Source organism: Magnolia sinica, chromosome 13 (genome assembly GCF_029962835.1).
Source record: "Magnolia sinica isolate HGM2019 chromosome 13, MsV1, whole genome shotgun sequence".
Lineage (NCBI taxonomy): Eukaryota > Viridiplantae > Streptophyta > Magnoliopsida > Magnoliales > Magnoliaceae > Magnolia > Magnolia sinica.
In genome coordinates, this window is record NC_080585.1 from 71,533,373 (window position 1) to 71,556,428 (window position 23,056).

The window sequence follows — 23,056 nt, forward strand, 5'->3', positions numbered from 1 at the left end:
TGGTCTAGAATATTGATCAGTGGGCCCTCCATGAATGCACCAGGCTCAGAATCTCCTTGATAAAATGGTTCATCAACAATGCCCAGGAATGATGACTAGAAGTAAGCTGGGGCAACCGAAAACAGGCCAAGGATTGGTGACTAGAAGTAAGCTAGGGCATGGTCCCTCCACACTTCGTGGATAACTGATCAATCGTTTAGATTAACTGAAATTCGGCCCTGGGCCAAACTGTAAAAGGAAAAGGAAGAAAGAAAATTAAAATAAAATAAAAAATAGTACTCCAAAGTCCAAAGCCTGTGGTTAATTCCTCTTTAAAATGGATGTCAGTGAAAGAAAAATAAAATAAAACGTAATTGGAAAATCAATCCCACGCTAAACACCAATGTCTAAGCTGTCAAGGCACTTGATCTCCGTATTTGCGAACCCACCTACAGCCCGATTGTCACCTCTACAACTTGTCCAATTAGTGGCTACTGGCTAGGATTACCCAAACAAGTATATGAATTTCCAGGCACACCTCGTCCACGGTTGGTTGGATACATGCACAACATGCATGTCATGACGACTACAATGTATAACAAAAAACAAGTTATGAGAATGGGGACCCTTTTTTAACTAATTAAGTCCCATAGTCCATCCACAATGGGCCAGCAAATAGACAGTTTTAATCCACCAAGTGTAGTAAGCCCCAACTACAATGGGCCCAGACATGATACAAATTGAAGTGATTGTATGCCCTCCAAATTGTATGGATGGGATCAGCAACAGTTGTATAGGATGATTAAGTACTTACCATTATCAATTCGACAACATTTACCTGAACAGATGAATTAATCCAACTACCAAAAGGCTGATGTTACACAATGCTGCGGGGACAGACAGATCTATGTGGATTACAATAAAGTAGCTTATATAACAAAACTCAGAGAATTTAACAAAACAAGATCATGGGTACATTTTCATCAATACGCAGATTGAAGCAATCCAAAGCTTATGTTTCTTCACATAATCAGATGGCTAAAGACAGATCAATAAGCCCGTTGGCACAAACCTTGCTTGTTGGATATTCGGTTTCTTTCTTCTTCTTTTTCTTTGCAAAGTGAAAAATGAATACATGTCTAAATGCGGACATGATTATGTAATCTCCAACCAGCATGCATCTGCTAGAGGATATCATGCATGGTCTACATGACTATCACGTCATCAATCAGGAGCACATGCATATAGTATGAGAAGATTTGTATGGACCTAGAGGCTACCACTTTGATGCTTGCATCACCCCTCCCATTTGCACGGGTAGAAGAATTAGAGCCAGTTTGGAGTAGCAGACTTACATGAAGTCGTATTGGAGGGTGGATTACCTGGAACCTTTGCTAAAGAACGGTACTGCAATTTGACACTCTCTGCATTATCCAATGTCTTTACCACATACCTGACAAACAATAGGTATTAAAAATATACAAGATATAAGATTTCACAATATCCTGAAGTTATGTAAATGATAGCCACATGCAGACAAGGTAACTAAACATGCTAGCAAAGACGAGCAGGGCAGGTATGTCTAGTTTCAGGCCAGTCATCAAGAAATCACAGCCACACAGATATGACCTGGAATGAAAATTAGGTTGGTCAGAGAAATCCCAACCAATTGATTTGGTGTTGAAATGGAAAATTGGAATAAGGCTAAACAATGGCCCATGTTCTATGCTCAAATCAAGCAGTTAGGATTGTCTGAACAACGGGCTCTTGTGCAACCAACGTGCCCAGAATTTCCTTCACAGCTGGTTGTTAGTGGAGAACGGGGCTATCAGAAGGGTTTTGTACCTCAACAACCCTTGGCCAAGTGGGATTGAGGTGTACAATGACAAGGGAAGGTACCCCTCCACTTCTGAGGGCCCATTCAAGAATGTTGTCAGACTATCCGTAGGAGATTCACCATAAAATGGGCTCGAGTTTTCTGGAGGACTCAAGTATCAAGTTTTGGGTGATTTTTGGTTCGTGGGAAAGCTAACTTAAAATGGGCTAACTAATGGTTTTGATTGGAGTTGAAAGTTTGAAGTGGCTTGAGAAATATGAAGTTCTAACCATAAATGTGACACATGTTATGAAGGAGGTAGTACCCATAGCAGTTAACATCAACCCAAATTCCAGATTCCATTATACTAGTAATTACTATTCTTGGAGTTGAAAGATATTTTGTGCTGGTAATAATTCCAAAGGTACAGCCAATTCAGAAGTACACCCAATGGATCGCAATTAAGTACAGAAATCATTGTCACTGTTTAAGAATCATTGAAATATAGTACATCACTCAAAAAAAAAAAAAAAAAAACCAAGTGAAATTATGGTATAATAAAAAAAGATAGCATTAGGGTCATAAACATAGTGATATATCATGATCATCATAGCATCATCCCAACTTGTTGATTGTAAGGAACCCATGTAATAGATTACTAGATAGTGGTTGATTGTAATCAACCCACGTAATAGTCTATTACATCATGCCTGTGGGAGTTCTATGCTCTCATTAGCGGTCCCCAGCCAGATAAAGGAGGGATTGCAACAGGTTGGCAGCTGGCATCAAACTAATGCCATACATAACTTCCAACATGAATCCAAACTAATAAACATAGCTACATATCAGACACCAAAAAGGAATACACTTTGCTATATCCAGAGCAAAATCCAAATTTAAGTAGCCAATCAGTCTATATTTATATTAGTAGTGACAAAGAATGGGAAATTTCCAGCTCTCCTAATATCCTACACCTGATACAGATGAGCAAGCTCATCATGATAAGCTTACTTGCAAGAAGGCCAAAAATAAAACAGAGGTGCTAGTGCTGCCAATGGCTAGGCTGGGTCTGCCTCAGCCAAGGTCTAGCCATCGGGCTTGAAAAACAAGCTTAGGAATGTCAAATGGTCTGGCTGGTCCCAAGCCCAGCCCATTTCTTTTCATGAATGAAACTCAGGACCAGGCGCAGCCCACGCTCAGGCCACTTCCTTCTGGGCCTGAAATTCAAGCCCAGGCCCAGCCATTGGGCTTAAAAAGACTTGCGAATGTCAATGGGCCTGGCTGGTCCCGAACGAAGCCCACTTCTTTTCATGACTGAAATTCAGGTCCATGCCCACCCACATGGACCTTGCACATTCTAGACATTAACGGGTCTAAATGAGGGCTAATGCCCAGCTTCAATGAATTGTCAAACCTGATCCCAAGGCCAGCACATTCATTTGTTGGGCCTGACAATTAGACCCAGTCAGGCCCAGAAGCCCAACATGCCGGCCAGCCTGACCCATTGAATACCCTAGAAACCGCACAGATAAAAAGAAAACAAATAGAACAAAAGACCAAGAGAAATCACTTACCATCCATTTAAGCACTGTGTTGTGACAACAGCTTCACGTCCAACAAAGCGTAGTGGTGTCCTCTTGTTCCCCTGAGCCAAATTTCTTCAGGATGATACTTTAAATTTTTAACAGCAAATGACTGGACCAAACAAAAGTCAGGGATTCTGTAAAATACCTTGATAATAACCCGGTCAGTGACTGCAAATGGAAACTGAACACCTTTACCCCTTGAAAATTCCATGGGAAATTGATCACCGTAACTACACTTGTCCTGCATGGATGAGGAAAAAAAAAGATATGATGGCATACATGAGAATTGAGAACAAACTAATTAGAAACTGGGTTTTCTAATTTCCTTGCATAAAAGACAAACCTGTTCAAACCGGTCTCTTCGTCTTTTGGATGCTCTCGAAAATTGCAACTCTTCTTCCCTACGGAATGCCTGAACTGCAGAGCGGAGAGCTATACAAATGCAGGAAAAGACATTCCAAATAAGAATGAGATGTAGTAAAAGAAGAAATACCTAGTATCGTTGAATTGAAAAAAGAAAGACACGCTACCGCAGAACAGAGAATGATTACAGATTCACCTTTCAATGATTTCCAAAAATAAGAGCTACTTGGAGTGCTCGCAAAAACAGGAGTAAATTAGTACAAGGTTGGCCAACTTGCCAAGTCGACTCAGGACACACCCAAGTCAAATCAGTTTCAAACCCCTACTGAGTAAATTCAGTATAGACTCGGAGGGGGTTAAAATCAGACAAGACTGGAGCAAGTCTTCCCAAGTTTTGGATTGATTCAGTGACGCATCCGAATGACAAAACTCGGGCAAGTCATAGAGGTTTACATGGCATTCTTTTGAAATAGGAACTGGGTGAGTTGAACGAATCAACGCGTGACTCACTGACATGGTTGCAAATTCACAACAAATGTAGTTAATTTTAGGTTTTTTCTTCTTCTTTTTAACGTAGCTTCCTTCTCTAAGACAAAAGTTTAATGCTCCGACAGAATATGATTGGTGATAGGCTGGCACTTAAAATTTTGTTAAGAAAGCACACATGCAATTTGAGTAATTCAATTTAAACTGTCAATTATTGAGACACCAATTACCAATTTAGATAAACCAAGAGCCAAAACTTGCACTTATTTGGTTATCCATCTATAAGATACGTGGGCCTTTATTGGACAATTAAAAATAAAAAGGTAAAAGCAAACTAATGATCCTGATTCAACAGACTAGTGCGTACAAATCTGAGGTTAGGACTTTAAAAAATCTGACTTTTGGATTGCACCTCAGAGACAGTGGGTTGCACAGTTTAGCCGGTTTATCTTGAATTAGTACATGCCACATACCAGTTCTTTTTTTCTTTTTTTTTTGCTTTTTTTTTTTTTGGCTATCCTAGAGTATCAAATACCCCTCTTAAAAGACTATAGAGTCAAACAGCTCTTAGAATTCCCCATCCTCAATATGAGCTTTGCTAAGAGCATACACGTGCAATAGAGGCCATGAACACGCAATACATGTGCCATCATGGCACATAGGGCGAGATCCGATCCAATCCATCCATTAGGTTGGTTGGCGTTTTAAATAGCTACATAAAGAAGCTTCGTGTTAACACTATGTAGCTCATGAAAATAGCTTCAGTCACATGTACCCTATGCTACATGATAAGTAGCATACGCTACACGCTGCGGCCTCCCTCCCTCATTAAGTTACCCCTTTGCTGATGTCTCTAAAAGTGATAAAACCAAATACGAACGAAGTGCCCCTCCTATATTACAATAAGACAAGTACATACCAAGTGCACTAGATAAGAATATGGGACAGTGAATAAAAATATAGACAGACTGGACCATATGACATAGGGTCATCTAGGTGGACTGTACAGTCAATTGGCACAATACACCCACACACCCGTTCACATACACACATTGACAATAAAAAATTTATATAATAAAATAATTGGAATAAGAACGAGTTGACAAGTCACTAGAAAGGATTTGTATTGGTTTCCAAGTCATGGGTGAAATCTTGCATTACTTTGATTCACTTGACACTTGATTAATTGATTTGACTAAGCTAAAAGGAAAACAAATAAATCACAATAGAACATAAGATCATTCTTTTCCATTGATAATGATTATTTTCTTAGAAAAGGGGAAAATACATCAACACGGAACTGAGAGAAGCACACCCACAGTAGAATAGAGGATCAGAATCTCAATAACCAAAGTAATCCAAAATCTCCCTCTAATGCAAAAGTATTCGCATCTGCACTGCCTTCCACAATGAACACGGTGAGCTGAAAACAATCAACACCTTACCAATACCATGGACCTCCATAAAATCAGTGAATCTCCATAGGAGACCACCCTTTCACAAGCCCACTGCCTAACATTTACATAAATTCTTCCATCATTAAAATGTATGGGGAAAGTGCAAAGATACCATAACCTACACTCCTCTTGAGTCCCTCTCTAATCTGCAGGAATACACTTTCAAAATCCAGCCATTGTGATCTCGCATCACATCATGACTTAGCACCAAGATAACCAAATCATTCATATCCCATTTCCCAACAGACTCTTAGGCTGTTTTCCAAGGTGCCATAATCTAGGTGCATTTTGAGTCCACATCTCCAACAACTAGAAGAAGCCTTCAGAATCCTACCATCATGGTTTCACATTTCTTCATTATGTAGCACCACTGAGCCCCAAGAGCACTGTCACTCGTATCAGATATCCCAACAGACACTGAGGCGGCATTTCAAAAGTACCCGCAATCAACATTTGGTTGAATATGACAATGGGATCACTTCGTTGGACTCACTGGCATTTGTGCAACAAGAAGAAGAAACCAAATTTGTTGGATTATTAGTTTTCATGTTTTTTTCTGGGCATTTGGGCAATAAAAAAGAAGATACCCAATTTGGTGGATTATAGGTTTCTTTTTCTTTTCTCCTTTCTTTTTTTCTTTTTTTCTTTTTTAAGGATTTATTAGTTTCCTTTTTTTTAATTCTAGATAAGTTGGGCCAGAACCTGATAGCTCAATGATGAAAAGCACCTGGTCCGCCATTGAGCTGCAGGATCAAACCCCATTTATTCAGATTATCCACCCCAAAACAACGAATTTGCTTGCGTCAACTTAAAGGAAGAAGATGCAAAATAGCAGTTTGCGGAGGTTGATTCCGCTGGCTCCTGATTCCTAATGTAATAGCTAAGGTTATTCAGATTTTGTGATGTTCATAAATAGTTCAAAGTACCATAATTCATCTCTAGACTAACTTTTAATATGGTGACCACACATTTGTAATCAAATACTCAACAAAATGGTGTTAATCCCATCAATGTGATCCCATTCTACACCAAAGAGGACTGTGAAGCAGCCAAAGAGTGACCATGATCAAGATATCCAATCAGTGGAGTGAGTCCAATGTTGTCAAAATACTATGGTTTATGATTTACGATTTACAATTTAAGTCAAATCTTAAGCAAAATGATTTGAATCCCACTTTTGATTCCCTTTTTGTATGAATCTTATGATTTTACAATTTGAATCCTATGATTTACGATTCAAATTATACTTGTTCTCTTCTATTTTAAGCTTCACTTGGCTTTCATTTTATGTTTTTAAATTGGTGGAGGTTTAAAGAATTGTTTAGAAAAAGTAAATTGTTTCAATTTGTTCTTTATAAGAGATTAAATTATCTATATATATATATTCTCTTCAACATTAAATCGTAGAGCTTTTTTTATAATGATTTCTTCTTCTTAACTGGTCAAAACGCCAAATTGATGTATGGTTTATCTAGAATGTTTTTGTGGATGGTTACGATCATGTCGACTTATATGTATTGTGGAATGATGGTTAGCAATCAAAATATCTTTTTTGGTCGGTCTACAGAATCAAATGCCGCCTTTCCAACGTGATTCTACATTCGAGAAAGTTAACAAGAATATAAATTATTAAAGGATCCTTGTATGTTTTAAGGAAATTTTCTTAAAAGACTTGAAGATAAGAATAAAAACACTATCATGACATGGTATTAATTGGTGCATATTGATGGCAAAAGGATGATTGCCAAGTTTTTAATTTTTTCTGATTTATTTAATTTTTCATATTTTTAAGAACAGTAAAAAAAAAAAAAAAAAAAAAACTTACGATTTAAGATTCGATACAATTTATTTAATTTTTCATATTTTTAAGAAGATCAAAAAAAATCTTACGATTTGAGATTCAATACGATTCAACCCCTATTACGATTTGCGATACACTAACGATTTTGACAACATTGAATTTGGATCCATGAAACTGTGATCAATTAGTTGGACTCAAATGATGGCCTTATTGATCTTTATGATGGTCGGATTGATCTAGCCTTATTGATCTTTATGATGGTCAGATTGATCTGTGGGCCCATATGGTTCATAGTGTTGGACTATTTCACACATTTAAAAGTTAATATGGAGAAAACAAATTAATTAGCAAGTTCTATTAGTAACCTTACTTTAGCTACTTATTCCCCCTACTACTTATCTTTTGGGCCGCTTTTCAGGGACCAAACAATGCTCCAATGACACACAATTATTCCCATTTGAAAACATATTGAGTAGCTTTCAAACCAGCTGATTATGTGATTTTGACATAAATTGAGTTATGACCAATTTACAAAAGAAATGTATGGTTTTGACCTGATCTAGGGATTTTATTTTATTTTTCGAACAATGGTAATCTCATTAAAAAGGGCTGAAGCCAAGGAACACAAAAACAATACAAAAGATTACAACAATGGCCAAGAAATAGGACATTGTGATGCGGACATCAGACCCTTCAAAGTTTATCAAAGACAAAGGCGGCCGGCGAATACATCTTTATGGCTCGATGATGGTTCATGGCACAACCGATGATAATTTTGAAGATATGGTTTGTTACACAACTAAATGATGATTTTGAAGACCTTACACGTGTCATTGGTTTAATTGAAGGCCCCACATTAGGAGGGCACACGTGTAGGATGAGTTAGAAGACTGATCTGTTACGCATGATTTATTTTTATTTTTTTTAGAAAGCTTTGTTTTGCGCATTTATTTTTACTTTTGTTACACGGGTATTTTAGTCATTTTCTTTTAAATCCGAATTTTATAAATAGGGTGTTTTCTACCCTAAACCTAATAATATTTTTTTAATGAAAGCTTGGTGCCTCCTTCCCCTTTCTCTCTATGGTAAGTTATTCTCTTCCCCTAATCTCTTCTCTTCTTCTAACTTCTATTTCTAGCCCTCCAACCTTCTTCTCCTTTTATGCCCAGTCTTTTTCTCTCTCTTTTTTTTTTTTCTCTTTTTTTTTAAAGAGGAAACTTGCAATATCATTAAAAGGGGAAAAAGCGAAAAAAAAAAACAAGAAGGAGAGAGAAGGGTCGCTGAGAAAGCGACAAAGCAGACTCTCGCCTAAAACAGAAAATTAAGAACAAGAAGAAAAAGAACAAACAGCCCACTCGGTGATGCAGAAGTGGACTTTAGCCATAAATTCTAAGAATCGATCCCAACCCTCTCTCAAATTTTCCAGTCGTCCCTATTCTAAAAATCCTTTCATTTCCTAGACTGGAGAAGTTGCATTGATTGTTGGATTGAAACCATGCAAGATCGGGAGGTCTCATCCCTCGCCGGATCCAATCCACGCATGCTTTGAATACGGTACTGCAGGATTGTGATGATGGTCTGCAACCATTGCATGTTCCCTTTATTATTATCTTTCCTATGATGTAGAATGTGAATATTTTGATTTGCTTAGTTTATTTCGCTAGATCATTTTTGTGCTCACATATGCATTCTAGTCTAGACCGTCCTGCATCAAATTTGGTATCAAAGCTTTAGGTTTTGCATGGTTTTTGTTAGATCGAGTTATCTGAACTCAGGATCATCCGTTTTCTCATACAGTATTGTCTAAATAATTCCAGATCTACATCCCACAGAAATTGCGAACCTGAATTTTCAGATTCACAGTCCTGTGAGATATATAAATCTGAATTTCTAGATTTGTATTTTCATTCTAGTTGAATCTGAAAATTTGCAGCATTCATACATCATATAGAAATAGGATCATACATCCATATTGAGGTCTGTTCAAACCTTAGAGTCGAGTTTAGGAAAATCAAGTTTGAGCTTTTGATGTATGCTCACTAGAAGTGGTAGAGGTTTTGGCACACCCCATCATGAGTAACGAGTAATTAAGCGACCACCTCGCTCAATTACTCCAAAAGATACCCGCCATAAAGACATCCAACAAAAATATCGAACGAAAACTGATCGCCACCGAGGCTAGACTTGAGCGATTAGAAGCATCCCAAAGGGAAAACCCCACTGTTGGGGGAGATGTGCAATCGCAGGCAGGTGGTGTTGGTGAGGGGCCAGCCCCAAGACAGACCCCCACCAATGGCGGGCATGTGGGCAGAGAATGGGCATATCAGGACTGCTTCGATCCTGACGAGTGGGCCATGAAGAATGTCAGGATTGATGCCCAGAGCATTAATGGTTGCTTCGACCCCAAGGCATTTCTTGATTGGTTAGCTAACATGGACCATTATTTTGAGTGGCATGAGATGTCAGAGAACCAACAAGTGCGGTTTGTCAAAATGAAGCTTGTGGGGCAAGCAAAGATGTATTGGACCAATAATGAGCGTAGGATTGAAAGGGTGGGAGGAGCTCCCGTTACCCAATGGAGCGAGATGAAAACTATGCTAAGAGAGAAGTACCTCCCTCTTTCTTATCGCCAGAAGCTCCTGGAACAATGGCAATCTTTACGCCAACGATCCATGCCTGTCACGGAATACATCGCAAAATTTGAGAAATTTATGATGCGGTGTGACATTGAGGAAGACCCTCTAGTAACGACGGACCTTCGATCGGATCTTCAGGGTGAGCTTTGGGCTCGTCTCGTGACAGATTTGGACGATATGTACCAAGTGGTGCAGGAATTAGAGCAGTATCTAAAGACTCCTGTCACAAGATGGTTCGATTTCTGAGACTCTAATGTTAGGACTAGTTCTCAAGGAACTAGACCTAACATTGGTAGTCAACCCAGGGCGTAGGCGAATGTTCCACCTAAGTCTAAGAATGACAAGAGAAAAGGCGTCCTTGGTGTTGGTCCAAGTGGAGGACAGAATGTACGATGCTACGAATGTGGGAATATTAGTCATTTTGCAACTCAGTGTCCCACTAAGAGCAAAGGAAAAGCCTTAGTCATAGGCGATTCCCAGGATAGCGAGTATGATCAGGACGACTCTGAAGTCGAAGAATATCAGCCCGTAAGATCATTGAGTGATGAGGATGAGGTGGGTGATGATGCCACACTAGCAGTTGTCAAGTGTGTGCTAGCCCAGACTAGAAGTAGTGTTGACTGGCATCGCAACACTATCTTCTACACGATCGCCAAGTGTGGCGAGAAAAATTGTAAGGTGATTGTGGACAATGGGAGTTTCTAGAATGTAATTTCTACTAGCACCTTAGGCCGTCTAAAGTTAGAGGCCACCCCTCATCCTGACCCGTACAAAGTCTCATGGGTAGATAAGACTTCCCTCCTTATCACCCATCAATGTCTTGTACCCATCGAGTTCGGGTCTTATAAGGAGTCCCTGTGGTGTGGTGCGTTGCCCATAGATGTAGGTCACATCATCCTAGGCAGACAGTGGCTATTTGATAATGACGTCACAATCTACGACCGTTCTAATGCGTGTACGTTTATGCATAATGGCAAGAAAATCAATCCTATGTCACCACAAAACACTGCACAAAAGAAAGGTGAGAAGGCTAGTGAGCCTAAAGAAGTGAGGAAATCCACACCTAAGTCTCTCCACATCATCACAACTAAAGAGTTTGAAAGAGTGACTGAGGAGGATTCTACGGTGCATGCCTTAGTGGCTAGAGAGGCTACACTAGAGGTACCAATAGGGTAACCCCACAAGGTAGCCCCGATCTTAGAGGAATACAGGGATGTATTCCCTGAGAATTTGCCGAATGAGTTGCCATCCATGAGGGACATCCAACATGCCACTGATCTTGTCCCTAGGTCGACCCTACCAAATCTTCCTCACTATAAGATGAACCCTACAGAGCATGCAGAGTTGAAGAAGCAGGTAGATGACCTCCTGTGAAAGAGTTTCATCCAGGAGAGCATGAGCCCATGTGTCGTACCCGCTTTACTGACACCTAAGAAAGACGGCGCTTAGCGCATGTGTGTGGACAATAGAGTCATCAACAAAATCACAATCAAGTATAGGTTTCCCATACCTAGGCTTGATGACATATTAGACATGATAGCTAAATCCACCATTTTCTCCAAAATAGATCTCAAGAGTGGGTATCACTAAATCCGTATACGCCCTGGTGATGAATGGAAGACAGCATTCAAGGCGAATGATGGGCTATATGAGTGGTTGGTCATGCCTTTTGGCTTGACTAACGCACCCAGCACTTTCATGCGGGTGATGACCCAGGTCTTAAGACCGTTCATGGGAAAATTCTTAGTGGTGTACTTCGACGATATCTTGATCTATAGCACCACTAGAGAATCACACCTTGAACATTTGGAGTTGATCTATAGCGTCCTTAGGGCGGAGAAATTATGCGCTAACCTTAAGAAATGTTCGTTCATATCTAGTCAGGTTGTGTTCTTAGGGTTTATAGTGTCAATAAAAGGGATGCGTGCAGACCCGGAGAAAGTCGAGGCCATAGTTGATTGGCCTGAACCGAGGAACATCCATGAAGTGCGAAGCTTCCATGGCTTAGCCACATTCTATCGTCAGTTCGTTAGGAGTTTTAGCACGATTATGGCTCCCATTACAGAGTGGATGAAGAAGGGAGAATTCGTGTGGTCGAAAGCCACAGTTAGGCTTTCAAAAAAATTAAGGGCAAGATGGTCGAAGCTCCCATCATGCGCCTTTCGGACTTTTCTAAAGTCTTTGGAGTTGCATGTGATGCATCTAGTGTCGGTATAGGTGGAGTCCTGAGTCAAGAGGGTCGTCCTATTGCCTATTTCAATGAGAAATTGAATGAGACAAAACAAAAACACTCTACCTATGATAAGGAATACTATGCGGCACTGCAGTCTTTGAGACATTGGCACCACTACCTCCCACCGCAGGAATTTGTCTTATTCTATGATCATGAGGCCTTACGTTATCTTCACTCCCAGAAGAAACTTAACCCAAGGCATGCTAAGTGGGTTGCATTCCTTCAAGAGTATTCGTTTGTCTTGAAACACAAGGCCAGAGTAGAGAATAAACCAGCTGACGCCCTTAGTCGTAAAGTGGCGTTGCTCAATTCTTTGAGTGTAGGAGTTGTCGACTTTGAGCAACTGAGAGATGAGCACCCCACATGTCCAGATTTTGGGGGTACTTATACGTCACTCTCGAGTGATCAACAAAGTGCGGGGGATTTCGTTTTGAGAGATAGATTCTTTTTTAAAGGAAATTGTTTATGTATTCCCCATACGTCCTTCGTGAATTCCTCGTCTAGGAGCTTCATTTGGGAGAGATAGCTGGCCACTTTGGACGCGATAAGACTATTGCCCTCGTAGAGGATCGTTTCTACTGACTAAGTCTCATGCGAGATGTCGCCAAAATTTTAGGGCAGTGTAGAACGTGTCAGATGGCGAAACAACAAAATAAAATTTTTGGATTATATACGCCATTACCTGTGTCACATGCTTCGTGGCTAGATATTAGCATGGATTTCGTGCTTGGGCTTCCCAAGACGATTAAAAAACACGATTCCATTTTTGTTGTTGTGGACTGCTTCTCTAAGATGGCACAATTCATCCCATGTTCTAAAACTTCGGATGCGTCTAATATTGCTAAGGTCTGTTTTTTATGGTGTGGTCCGACTCCATGGTTTACCTAAGACCATAGTGTCTGACCGTGATGTCAAATTTACCAGCTATTTTTGAAAGACACTATGGTGCAGGATGGGAACACGTTTGCAGTTTTCTACTGCATACCACCCCCAAACTGATGGCCAAACTGAGATGGTTAATCGAAGCCTTAGAAACCTCTTACGATGCTTAGTGGGTGAACATATGAAAACTTGGGATTTCATTCTACCTATAGCCGAGTTCGCCTATAACAGTTCAGTCAATAGATCTACAGGGTTGAGTCCATTTGAAATTGTTAGTGGGTACAAACCTTGGATGCCCATAGACTTATTACCCATGTCAGTTACCCAAAGATCTTCTGAGTCAGCCGATGCATTTGCACGACACATTCATGATTTGCATGCACATGTTAGACAGCGAATAAATGTGATTAATGATAATTATAAATGTTCAGCTGACCAACATCGTAGGTGGACAGAATTTAATGAAGGGGATTATATAATAGTTAAGATTAGACCAGAGCGGTTTCTTTCGGGTTCCGTAAGAAATTACAAGCTCGCAGTACTAGACCATTCAAAGTATTGCGTAAAATTGGGTCTAATACGTGCAAGGTAGACCTTCCACCTAAAATGGGAATAAATTCGACGATCAATGTGGAAGATCTAGTCTTCTGTCCTAACCCTTCCATTGTTTCTTCTTCCCACCCTTGGCCACTTTCCGACTTTACTTTTCAACCTACTCCACCCCTTCCACCATCAATTAACCGTAAGGAAGAGATTGAAGGGAAAGTGGATGAGGAGATTATTTCCACACGAGATGGGAGCTTCCAAAGGTACCTCGTCAAATGGAAGAACAAACCACCATCCGATTCCACGTGGCTTATAGAAGCGGAACTGCAGTGGATTGATTCGGACCTTCTCGAGACACAAAAGTTTTAACTTGTCGGAGCCGAGTTCTTCTCACCCGAGGGGAGTTGATGCAGACATCAGACCCTTCAAAGTTTATCAAAGACGAAGGCGGCCGGCGAATACATCTTTATGGCTCGATGATGGTTCATGGCACAACCGAGGATGATTTTGAAGATATGGTTTATTGCACAAGTAAATGATGATTTTGAAGATCCGGTTAACTGCAAAACTAAGGATGATTTTCAAGACCTTACACGTGTCCTTGGATTAATTGAAGGCCCCGCATTAGGAGGGCACACGTGTAGGATGAGTTAGAAGACTGATCTGTTATGCATAATTTTTATTTTTTTATTTTTTTTTAGAAAGCGTTGTTTTGCGCATTTATTTTTTACTTTTTTTATAGGGGTATTTTAGTCATTTTCTTTTAAATCCGAATTTTATAAATAGGGTGCTTTCTACCCTAAACCTAATAATATTTTTTTAATGAAAACTTGGTGCCTCCTTCCCCTCTCTCTGTGGTAAGTTCTTCTCTTCCCCTAATCTCTTCTCTTCTTCTAACTTCTATTTCTAGCCCTCCAACCTTCTTGTCTTTTTATGCCCAGTCTTTTTCTCTTCTTTTTTTTTTGTTTTTGTTGACCCTGAAAATCTGAAAATTGATCCCAACCCTCTCTCAGATTTTCCAGAAATCCTTTGATTTCCTGAACTAGAGAAGTTGCATTGATTGTTGAATTGAAACCATGCAAGATCGGGAGGTCCCATCCCTTGTCGGATCCAATCCACGCATGATTTGAATACGGTACCGCAGGATTGTGATGATGGTCTGTAACCATTGCATATTCCCTTTATTATTATCTTTCCTATGATGTGGAATGTGAATATTTCAATTGATTTACTTAGTTTATTTCGTTGGATCATGTTTATGCTCACACATGCATTCTAGTTTAGACCGTCCTGCATCACATTGGCTATAGAGATCTATAGCCACAGCCCATTCCTCAACCTACCCCTTAGCCCTCCTAAACACATCCAATACTCTCCCTTAACGATTTCTAGACAATGATCGTTCCTCTCACTCCAAAGGCCCCATAATCCTGCAAGCGTAGCCAATCTCCATATTTTTGACCCCCTTGTTCTACTCCCTCCTCCGTGCCATAAGAGCAAAAACACATCCATAGAACCCGGAAGCACCCACTTCACTCCAAACAGAAGAAAGAACTCATTCCAAACTACTCTTGCGAAAGAACACTGAAGGAAAAGATGATCCACTGATTCTGCATTTTGGAAGCAAAGCAAGAAAATATTTGGAAGACAATTTCCTTTTGTAAAGATTGTCCACCATTAAGACCTTATTTCTCACTACTAGCCAAGCAAAAGCTGCCACCTTCGACGAGGCACCATGCCCCCAAACGAACTTTGTCGAGCATAATTCGGCACCTACTCTCCTACCGCTAATCGAGCAATAGAAAGATTTCAATGAGAAACTCCCTGATTTATCTTTAAACCATCTTAAGGAGTTGATGCTTGCTAGATTCAGCACCATACCATGTAGCACTTGGAGAAGACGAACAAATTAATCCACCTTACCATCATCGAGATTCCTCCTACACAGGGGAACCCACACTACCTCCCTACCCCTCATGGAGAAACAAGAAGACACTGGTAAACTTCCCTCCCTAGCTATCCCAGCTAACCTTGGGAATTCATCGCACAACTTATTGTCTCCCACTCATATATCCTCCCAGAATTTGATATTTTTCCCACCCTCAAAATTGAAACCCAAAACTTCCCAAACCCGATGTTTTTAGGACGCTACTGACATCCACAAATAAGAGGCACGATATAACAAAGAAGATTTAGTCCACCAGCCCCCTTCCTCCACCCCATATTTTCTACCCAACAACTCCATCCACCTGGCTCCCGTCAACCCCAAATCTCCACACACATTTCCTTAATAGCGTGAGATTCTTCTCTAAATTTCTAATACCCACTCCTCCTTGATCAACTGAACAACAAACCTCCTCCCACTTCATAAGATGAAATTTATGCTTCTCCTTCGAATCTCCCCACAAAAAGTCTCACCTTGCTTTCTCCAAAGAGTTAGGAACTGATTTAGGACATTTAAATAAGGACATAAAGTAAACTAGGAGATTCGACATAGCCGATTTGATCGTGGTAATTCTCCCACCTAGAGAAAGATGTTTTGATTGCCATGTAGACATCTTCCTCTTGCTTCGTTCAATCACTTTATCCCACATAGCCTTTCCCAGTTGGCCAATGCATAACAGAAGCCCAAGATATGAAGATGGAAAAGACCCCACCCTATACCTGAATAGCGACACAAAAATTTGAATATCTTCTTTAGCTATACCAATCCCTAGAATCTCACTCTTACAAAAATTCACCTTTACACCCAACACCACCTCAAAACAAACCACAATAGACCTCAAATTCTGAAGATACCACTCATCTGCCTTACAAAAAATCGAAGTATCATCCACGTATTGAAGATGCCACATCTAGAAATCCGAGCTATCCACTTGAAAGCCTTCCACCAGCCCAATATCTATCCCTCTATCAATCAATCTGCTAAAAGCTTCCATAACGAACACAAAAGGATAAGGATAAATAGGATCACCTTGTCGCAGGCCCCTTGAAGATGAGAAAAAACCATTCGGCGATCCATTTACCAAAATAGAGAACTTAGACGACCTTACACAATTTTGCATCCAAGAATGCCATTTTGCACCACACCCCAATCTTCCCAACGTGTAGTCCAAAAAAGACTAGTCCACATAATCATATGCCTTCTCAATGTTTAACTTAACGACTAATCCTTATCTCCTCTTTTGTTGCAAGAATCGATACATTCGTTGGCCATTAGAGAACTATCGACTATTTGTCTGCCATCCACAAAAGCACCTTGAGAAAAAGATTACTTTACCTAAAATCGATCTGAATCTGGAGGGCAACACTTTAGAAAGAATCTTATAAGGGCCACCAAGGATACTGATCGGACGAAAATCACTTAAGCTCTCGCACCTTCCTTTTTAGGGATAATAACTATGAAGGTGGCCCCTAACTCCACTTGAAGTGTACCTCTCTCAAAAAAAATCTTTCATGAAACCTATAACATCCTACCTAACCACATCCCAAATTTTCTAGAAGAACACAATCGGGAAACCATCCGAGCCTAGAGCCTTATCACTGCCTAGACCTGCCACTGCTTTCTTGATTTCCTCTTCAGAAAAAGCATGCTCCAGCATATTCGCTTCCTCTACTGAAAGTGAGTCGAAATGCATATTATCAAGTAGCGGCCTACGCCAACCTTCCTTGGACAAAAGAGTTTTATAATACTTGACTATGGATGCACATATTCTTGCCTTTCCTTTGATTCTCTCCCCCTCCACCACTAGAGATTTGATTTTGTTGACTCTAGCTCTAGCACTAGCACATGCATGGAAAATTTTGCTATTTTTGTCCCCCTCTTTCAACCATGTTGCTCTCAATCTTTGGCGCCATTTAATTTCTTCCTCCCTCAGTCTAGCATTATACTTTGCACGATGTATCTCTCACCATGCTCTCTCCTCTTCTATTAACTCTTCCTCCTTTTCTTTGGAATCTAGCATCTAAATTTGATGAAGAAACTAAGCAGACTCCTCCCGGCCTAACAAGTGTTCTTTTAGGGATGTTTTAGCCACCTCAGATTTTCAAATACTGTCAATTTGGGTAATTCTTTATTCCTGAAGAGGCGCATCAGATGAACAGAGGGATGTAAACACCACGGTAGGCCCTATACAAAACTAATGGTGGGCATCCCATCCCAACTGTTTCCTATTGTGTGCCCACCTGAGTGTTGGATCATCATGGTTTTTGGGTTCCATGGTGAACATGAGGCAGTGTACCTGATGGACAGGGTGCATCTGATGAAAGATCCATTCACGTAGCACTCCATAGGCAAACGTAACCTTACAATCCAACAAATGATGTCATGAGTTTTGGGAATACTGTGATTTTTGGGTATTTCTTTCATCATGATGAGTGTATTGGATGGCATATAAATACCATGGTGGATGCATACAAGACTAACGGTGTGAGTCCCATCCCAACTAGACTGCTCAGTGTTGGATCATCCTTATTTTTAGGTTTCATGGTGGACATGAGGCTACCTGATGGACGAGATGGCTCCAATGAAAGTTCCACCCACGTAGCTCTCAGTTAGCGGAAGTAAACTATCAAGTAACCTAGGGTAGCATGACCAGGGGTTCCTCCTAAAACCTCTCCTTCTTGCAGTGTTAACGTGAGCTGTTGGATTGGCCACAAGGAGAGGATTATGTTCTCTAACTCCCAATGTTGTCAAATGGAATAAGCGATCCTGTGCGATCGCTTATGCAATCGCACAATTGCATAAGCGATCGTACAGCTCATTTTTTTTAAATTAGAATATATATATATATATATATATATATATATATATATATATATATATATATATATCGAAAAAAATGGATAGCATGTGATCGCATAATCACATTTGCAATATGCAATCGTATAACATCCATATGGCATATGCGACCATCGCATATGCCATATGGATAGCATTATGTGATTATGCGATCGCTTTTGACAACATTGCTAATTCCCCACGTGAGCCGTACACATTCACAGTCTAGCAACAATGTGACACACGCAAGATCTAAGCTTTCTATCTGGGGAACTGCACTGTTTAGATATTCTAGCATAAAACTCAGGCTACTTCGGCCACAGCTAAAAAAAAAATCGTGAGCGTTGAATTTGCTTCATACATTGTAGCCCACCTGAAGAGTGAAATTGTCTAATTTTTCAAGCCAAAGATCTAAACATTCTTTCCAACCTTATGGAAAGCTCAGATCTCATACAAGCATTTCATATTTGCACGTCCTGCATGTTGAGATGTACGATTCTACACTCATGTGGACTTAACAAACATTTCAAGAGGAGAGTGATTTTCATGATTTTGTAGAACCAGAAAGAGCTCCTATAAACGGGGTCAAAATCGGCATTATACATGAAAGCTAACAGAGAGAGGAACGGAAGCATAAAGAGTTGTATTTTGGCAAAAAAATCATGAGCTTCATGTGTTTTAGGAAATTTTTAATAGTTTATTAGTTTTTGGATTTAAAAAAATTAATGAATCTGGCCAGCTTTGTGTAGTAATAAATAAAAAAGATGTGATCCACCAGATGGGCAGCTGGGATCTCATATCTGTGCGCCATGCCATCAATTTGGTAGCATGTAGATGCAATATACACGCCCATGGCTTAGCAAATGAGGCAAGAATCCTATGTTAGTTTTGCACCATTTAAAAAATTAGTGGTAACTCATCCTCATATCTGGCAGTAACATATAATTATCAAGACCATCCAAAATGTGGTCCCAATGTGGATGAATGACATACGTAAAATTACACTGGCCAACCAATCTTAACCATCCAATTAATGGCTATCACATGGATGGTTAGTAGTTAAATAGTGGGTGGTCCAAATTTGAACAGAAACACCAGGTGTTTTATATTATCTCTTAGTGCAATTTTCTGATTATGCTCAATCCACGGTTGGCGTAGCGATTTCAGTAGTGGGGATTTCCATGCAACCATGCCATGTAGACCTTTGAAGAGTCATCACCATATCTAAATGGTACAAAAATAACATAAGAACTAGCCCAAAATAAAGAAGGTTGACTCTATTTGCAGGTGAAATGCATACTTCTCCTCCTCACTTCCATACAAGAAATCCACATCTCCATGCCAATCATGTTAAAGTTCAGAAAGAAGTTTTCAGAAGACCGGGAAGACAATGAGTTTCTTCTTCTTCATAGCCTAAATGCATAGCCTAACTTTGAAAATATCCATTTCTTTCATGGCCTAGGTTTTCGTCATTGGAGCTCGATTCAGGAGAACTTGACAAAAAAGAAGTCAGAAGCCTTGATCATACGTTGAGCAACTTAGATCCGGACACGTGCCTTTGTCTCTTTTTAACCAACTCCCAAATCTTCCATCCATCTTAGATTGTGTGATATTACAACGATGCCCCTCCAACCCTAAACTTGCTGGGTTGGGCTGGGCTTACACGCCCAGCCTGAGCCTCACCTGTTTAATAAACGGGCTAGAATTCTGAGCTTGAGCCCAGCCATCGGGCCTATTAAATTGGCCTAAGTCCAGACCAATGTGGGTAGGCTCGGATTGGATCTGGGGCTAAAATCTAGAACTGATTAAAGAAACAGGTTGCATCTAGAACACCTCTCACTCGACACACTTGCACCCCCTACTTGTACCTCTATCAGATTGACTATTAATAACCTGATTAAATGCCATCATCATCAAAGCCTCATCCCAACTAAATAGATCAGCAAACTTGAAGACATGTTGTTCTCCAAAATATATATATATATATATATATATATATAGAACCTTGATTAGATGTCATATGGTTACAAAAAATTCAAAAGACTATTAAAAGCATACATATGGATTTTTTTTCCTTTTTCTTTTTTTATGAAAGGCTATATATATATATATATATATATATATATATATATATATATATATGGTACCCAATCTTGATCAACAACATTGAATTTAAAACTATAGTATTCAAAGCCAGCATATACATCAAAGAATCTTGATGAAGCCCAAAGTGGCCCACAGTTGCTTGGTCTATCCAGTGGGTCGCATATGAGTAACCCTGATTTGTGAGGTTGTTTAGGCCGTTGACGTCAGCAATATAGTGATTAAAGCCTAAACAGGCTATGCTGCTACAGACATGTGGTTTAGGATGAATTTCAGGGAGACTGCAGGTTTAGTAGCTCTTTGGGGTTGGTACTGAACAGTATGTAACTGTTTGGAGTAGAGATGACAACGGTTGAACTGACCAGCTGACCAGAGAACCCAACGCACTTCAAACCCTGGCTTGGTTAGAAAAAATGACCCACTTAGGCAAATGGGTCACACTTGGGTTGACCTTGGCCAGACCTGACCAAACCTGCCCATATATGTGATTCATAATACAGTCAATAAGCAGCAAGTGTGTGTGATTCGGTGAAGGAGATGAGAGGACTACATAAGGTCTTTTGTTTAAGGCCTCCCAGTACAATTTGTTGGCAGGTTGGCCAGGCTGGGCCTGGACTTGCAAACATTCTCATGGCTGGGCCTGGTCATTTGATCTCCAGTCGGACTCAAGCCTGGATTCCAGGCCTGTTCCATAGATAGGTCAGGCTCAGGCTGACCCCGAAGACCTAATCCAACACAAAACCAACCTAGTGGCCAAGGCCAAGAAGACCGACCCACTTGTAAACAAGAAGGAAAAATAAATATTGGGAGGGCACCCAAACTTTTTCGCAAGGTTCCCCCTGTCCCTACCACTAAAGCAAGCACATAGTCACTGGACACTTATTCAGAGTAATATATATGGGCAGGTAGGTAGGATCAGTGTTCGTAATATCGGTATCACACATTGTATCGCACCCTTGGGATACAGATACCGGTTATCGCACGGGATATATCGTTTGTATCACATAGTTTATCGCACTTTTTGGGAAACATGAGCAAACATTGGGAAAATGGTTGAATTTTTTAATGAAACTTTGGGGATTGTTTAAAAGGCCCCTAATACACACTTTTAAATCATAACATCTCAAAAAAAAATATGCACATAATAATGATTGGATATCCACCATTAAATCGCAGGTGGACCACACCAAAGGAAAACAATAATGATTGGACATCCACCATTAAAATCCTCCTAAGGCCCACTGTACTGTTTATTTGACATCCAATCAGTTGATTGGGTCCTAAAGACCGAGATGAAGGGAAAAAATAAATATCAGGTTGATCCAAAGCTTTTATGGCTCCCAAAACGTTTTTAAAGGTCAACATTCATTCAACACTGTTTCCTGTAATGTGGTCCACTTGAGTTGTGGATATGGTTCAATATATCCACAATTTTGGGCTCAGCACCTAAAATGATCAGTAAAAACGGATGGACGGCGTGGATAAACCCCGTGTAATCACGGTGGGCCCAACAGAGTTTACTCAATAAGATAAGAGCGTACTGAGTACGCATATGAACGCCCGTCACTAACGGGTGAATGCGGATTGCGCTTTTATCGTACTGAGTAAACTCAGTTGGGCATACCATGAATCTGTGTGGGTTATCCACGCCGTCCATTCGTGTTTTTCCAGCTCATTTTAGTGGTCGAATAGAAAATTGAAGAATGCCCAAAGCTCAAGTGTACTACACCACAGTAAACAGTGGAATAATGACTTCCAGCGTTGAAATCTTGATAGGGCTTACAGTGATGTTTATTTGTCATCCAACCATTTCATAATATCCCACAGACATGGATGAAGGGAAAAAACAAATAATAGATTGATCCAAAACTTTTATGGCCCTAAGAAATTTTCAACAGTAGAATTTCAATTCACACTGTTTCCCGTGGTGAGGTCCACTTGAGATTTGGATATACTTCATTTTTGGGCTAGAGCCCTCAAATTATCTTTTAAAATGGATGGACGAAGTAGATAACATATGTAAATCATGGTGGACCCCACAGAGTTTACTCAATATGCTCAGCGTGCTGAGTTACTCAGCACGCAATCCGCGTCCCTGACGGGCCACAAGATGTCACCAAGTTACGTGGGTCCCACCATGATGTATTTTTTCTATCTACACCGTCCATACATTTGAAGAGATCACTTTATAGCATGAGCCAAAAAATGGGTCAGATCCAGAGCTCGAGTGGACCCCACCATAGAAAACAGTAGAGAAAGGTTTCAACGGTGGAAATCAGTATCACCATTGTTTCATGTGGTATGATCTTATATTTTTCTAAAATTTAGGATCAACCCTTAAATTAGATGGGAAAGCGGATGGACGGCGCGGATGGACCACATACATTA

The 23,056-nt window shown here is 40.2% G+C and overlaps 1 protein-coding gene across 1 annotated transcript in view; it reads right to left on the reverse strand.

Moving 5' to 3' along the window:
* Positions 1-889: 889 nt before the first annotated feature.
* LOC131223854 (U-box domain-containing protein 62-like) overlaps positions 890-23,056 on the reverse strand; it is a 39,160-nt gene continuing 16,993 nt past the window's right edge. The window contains exons 5-8 of the mRNA XM_058219380.1: positions 3,725-3,813; positions 3,527-3,622; positions 3,370-3,440; positions 890-1,432 (exon numbers count right to left, since the gene is read on the reverse strand). Of these exons, the coding sequence (XP_058075363.1) occupies positions 1,306-1,432; positions 3,370-3,440; positions 3,527-3,622; positions 3,725-3,813 (383 nt within the window). The 3' untranslated portion in view covers positions 890-1,305. The remainder of the gene's footprint in view (positions 1,433-3,369; positions 3,441-3,526; positions 3,623-3,724; positions 3,814-23,056) is intronic.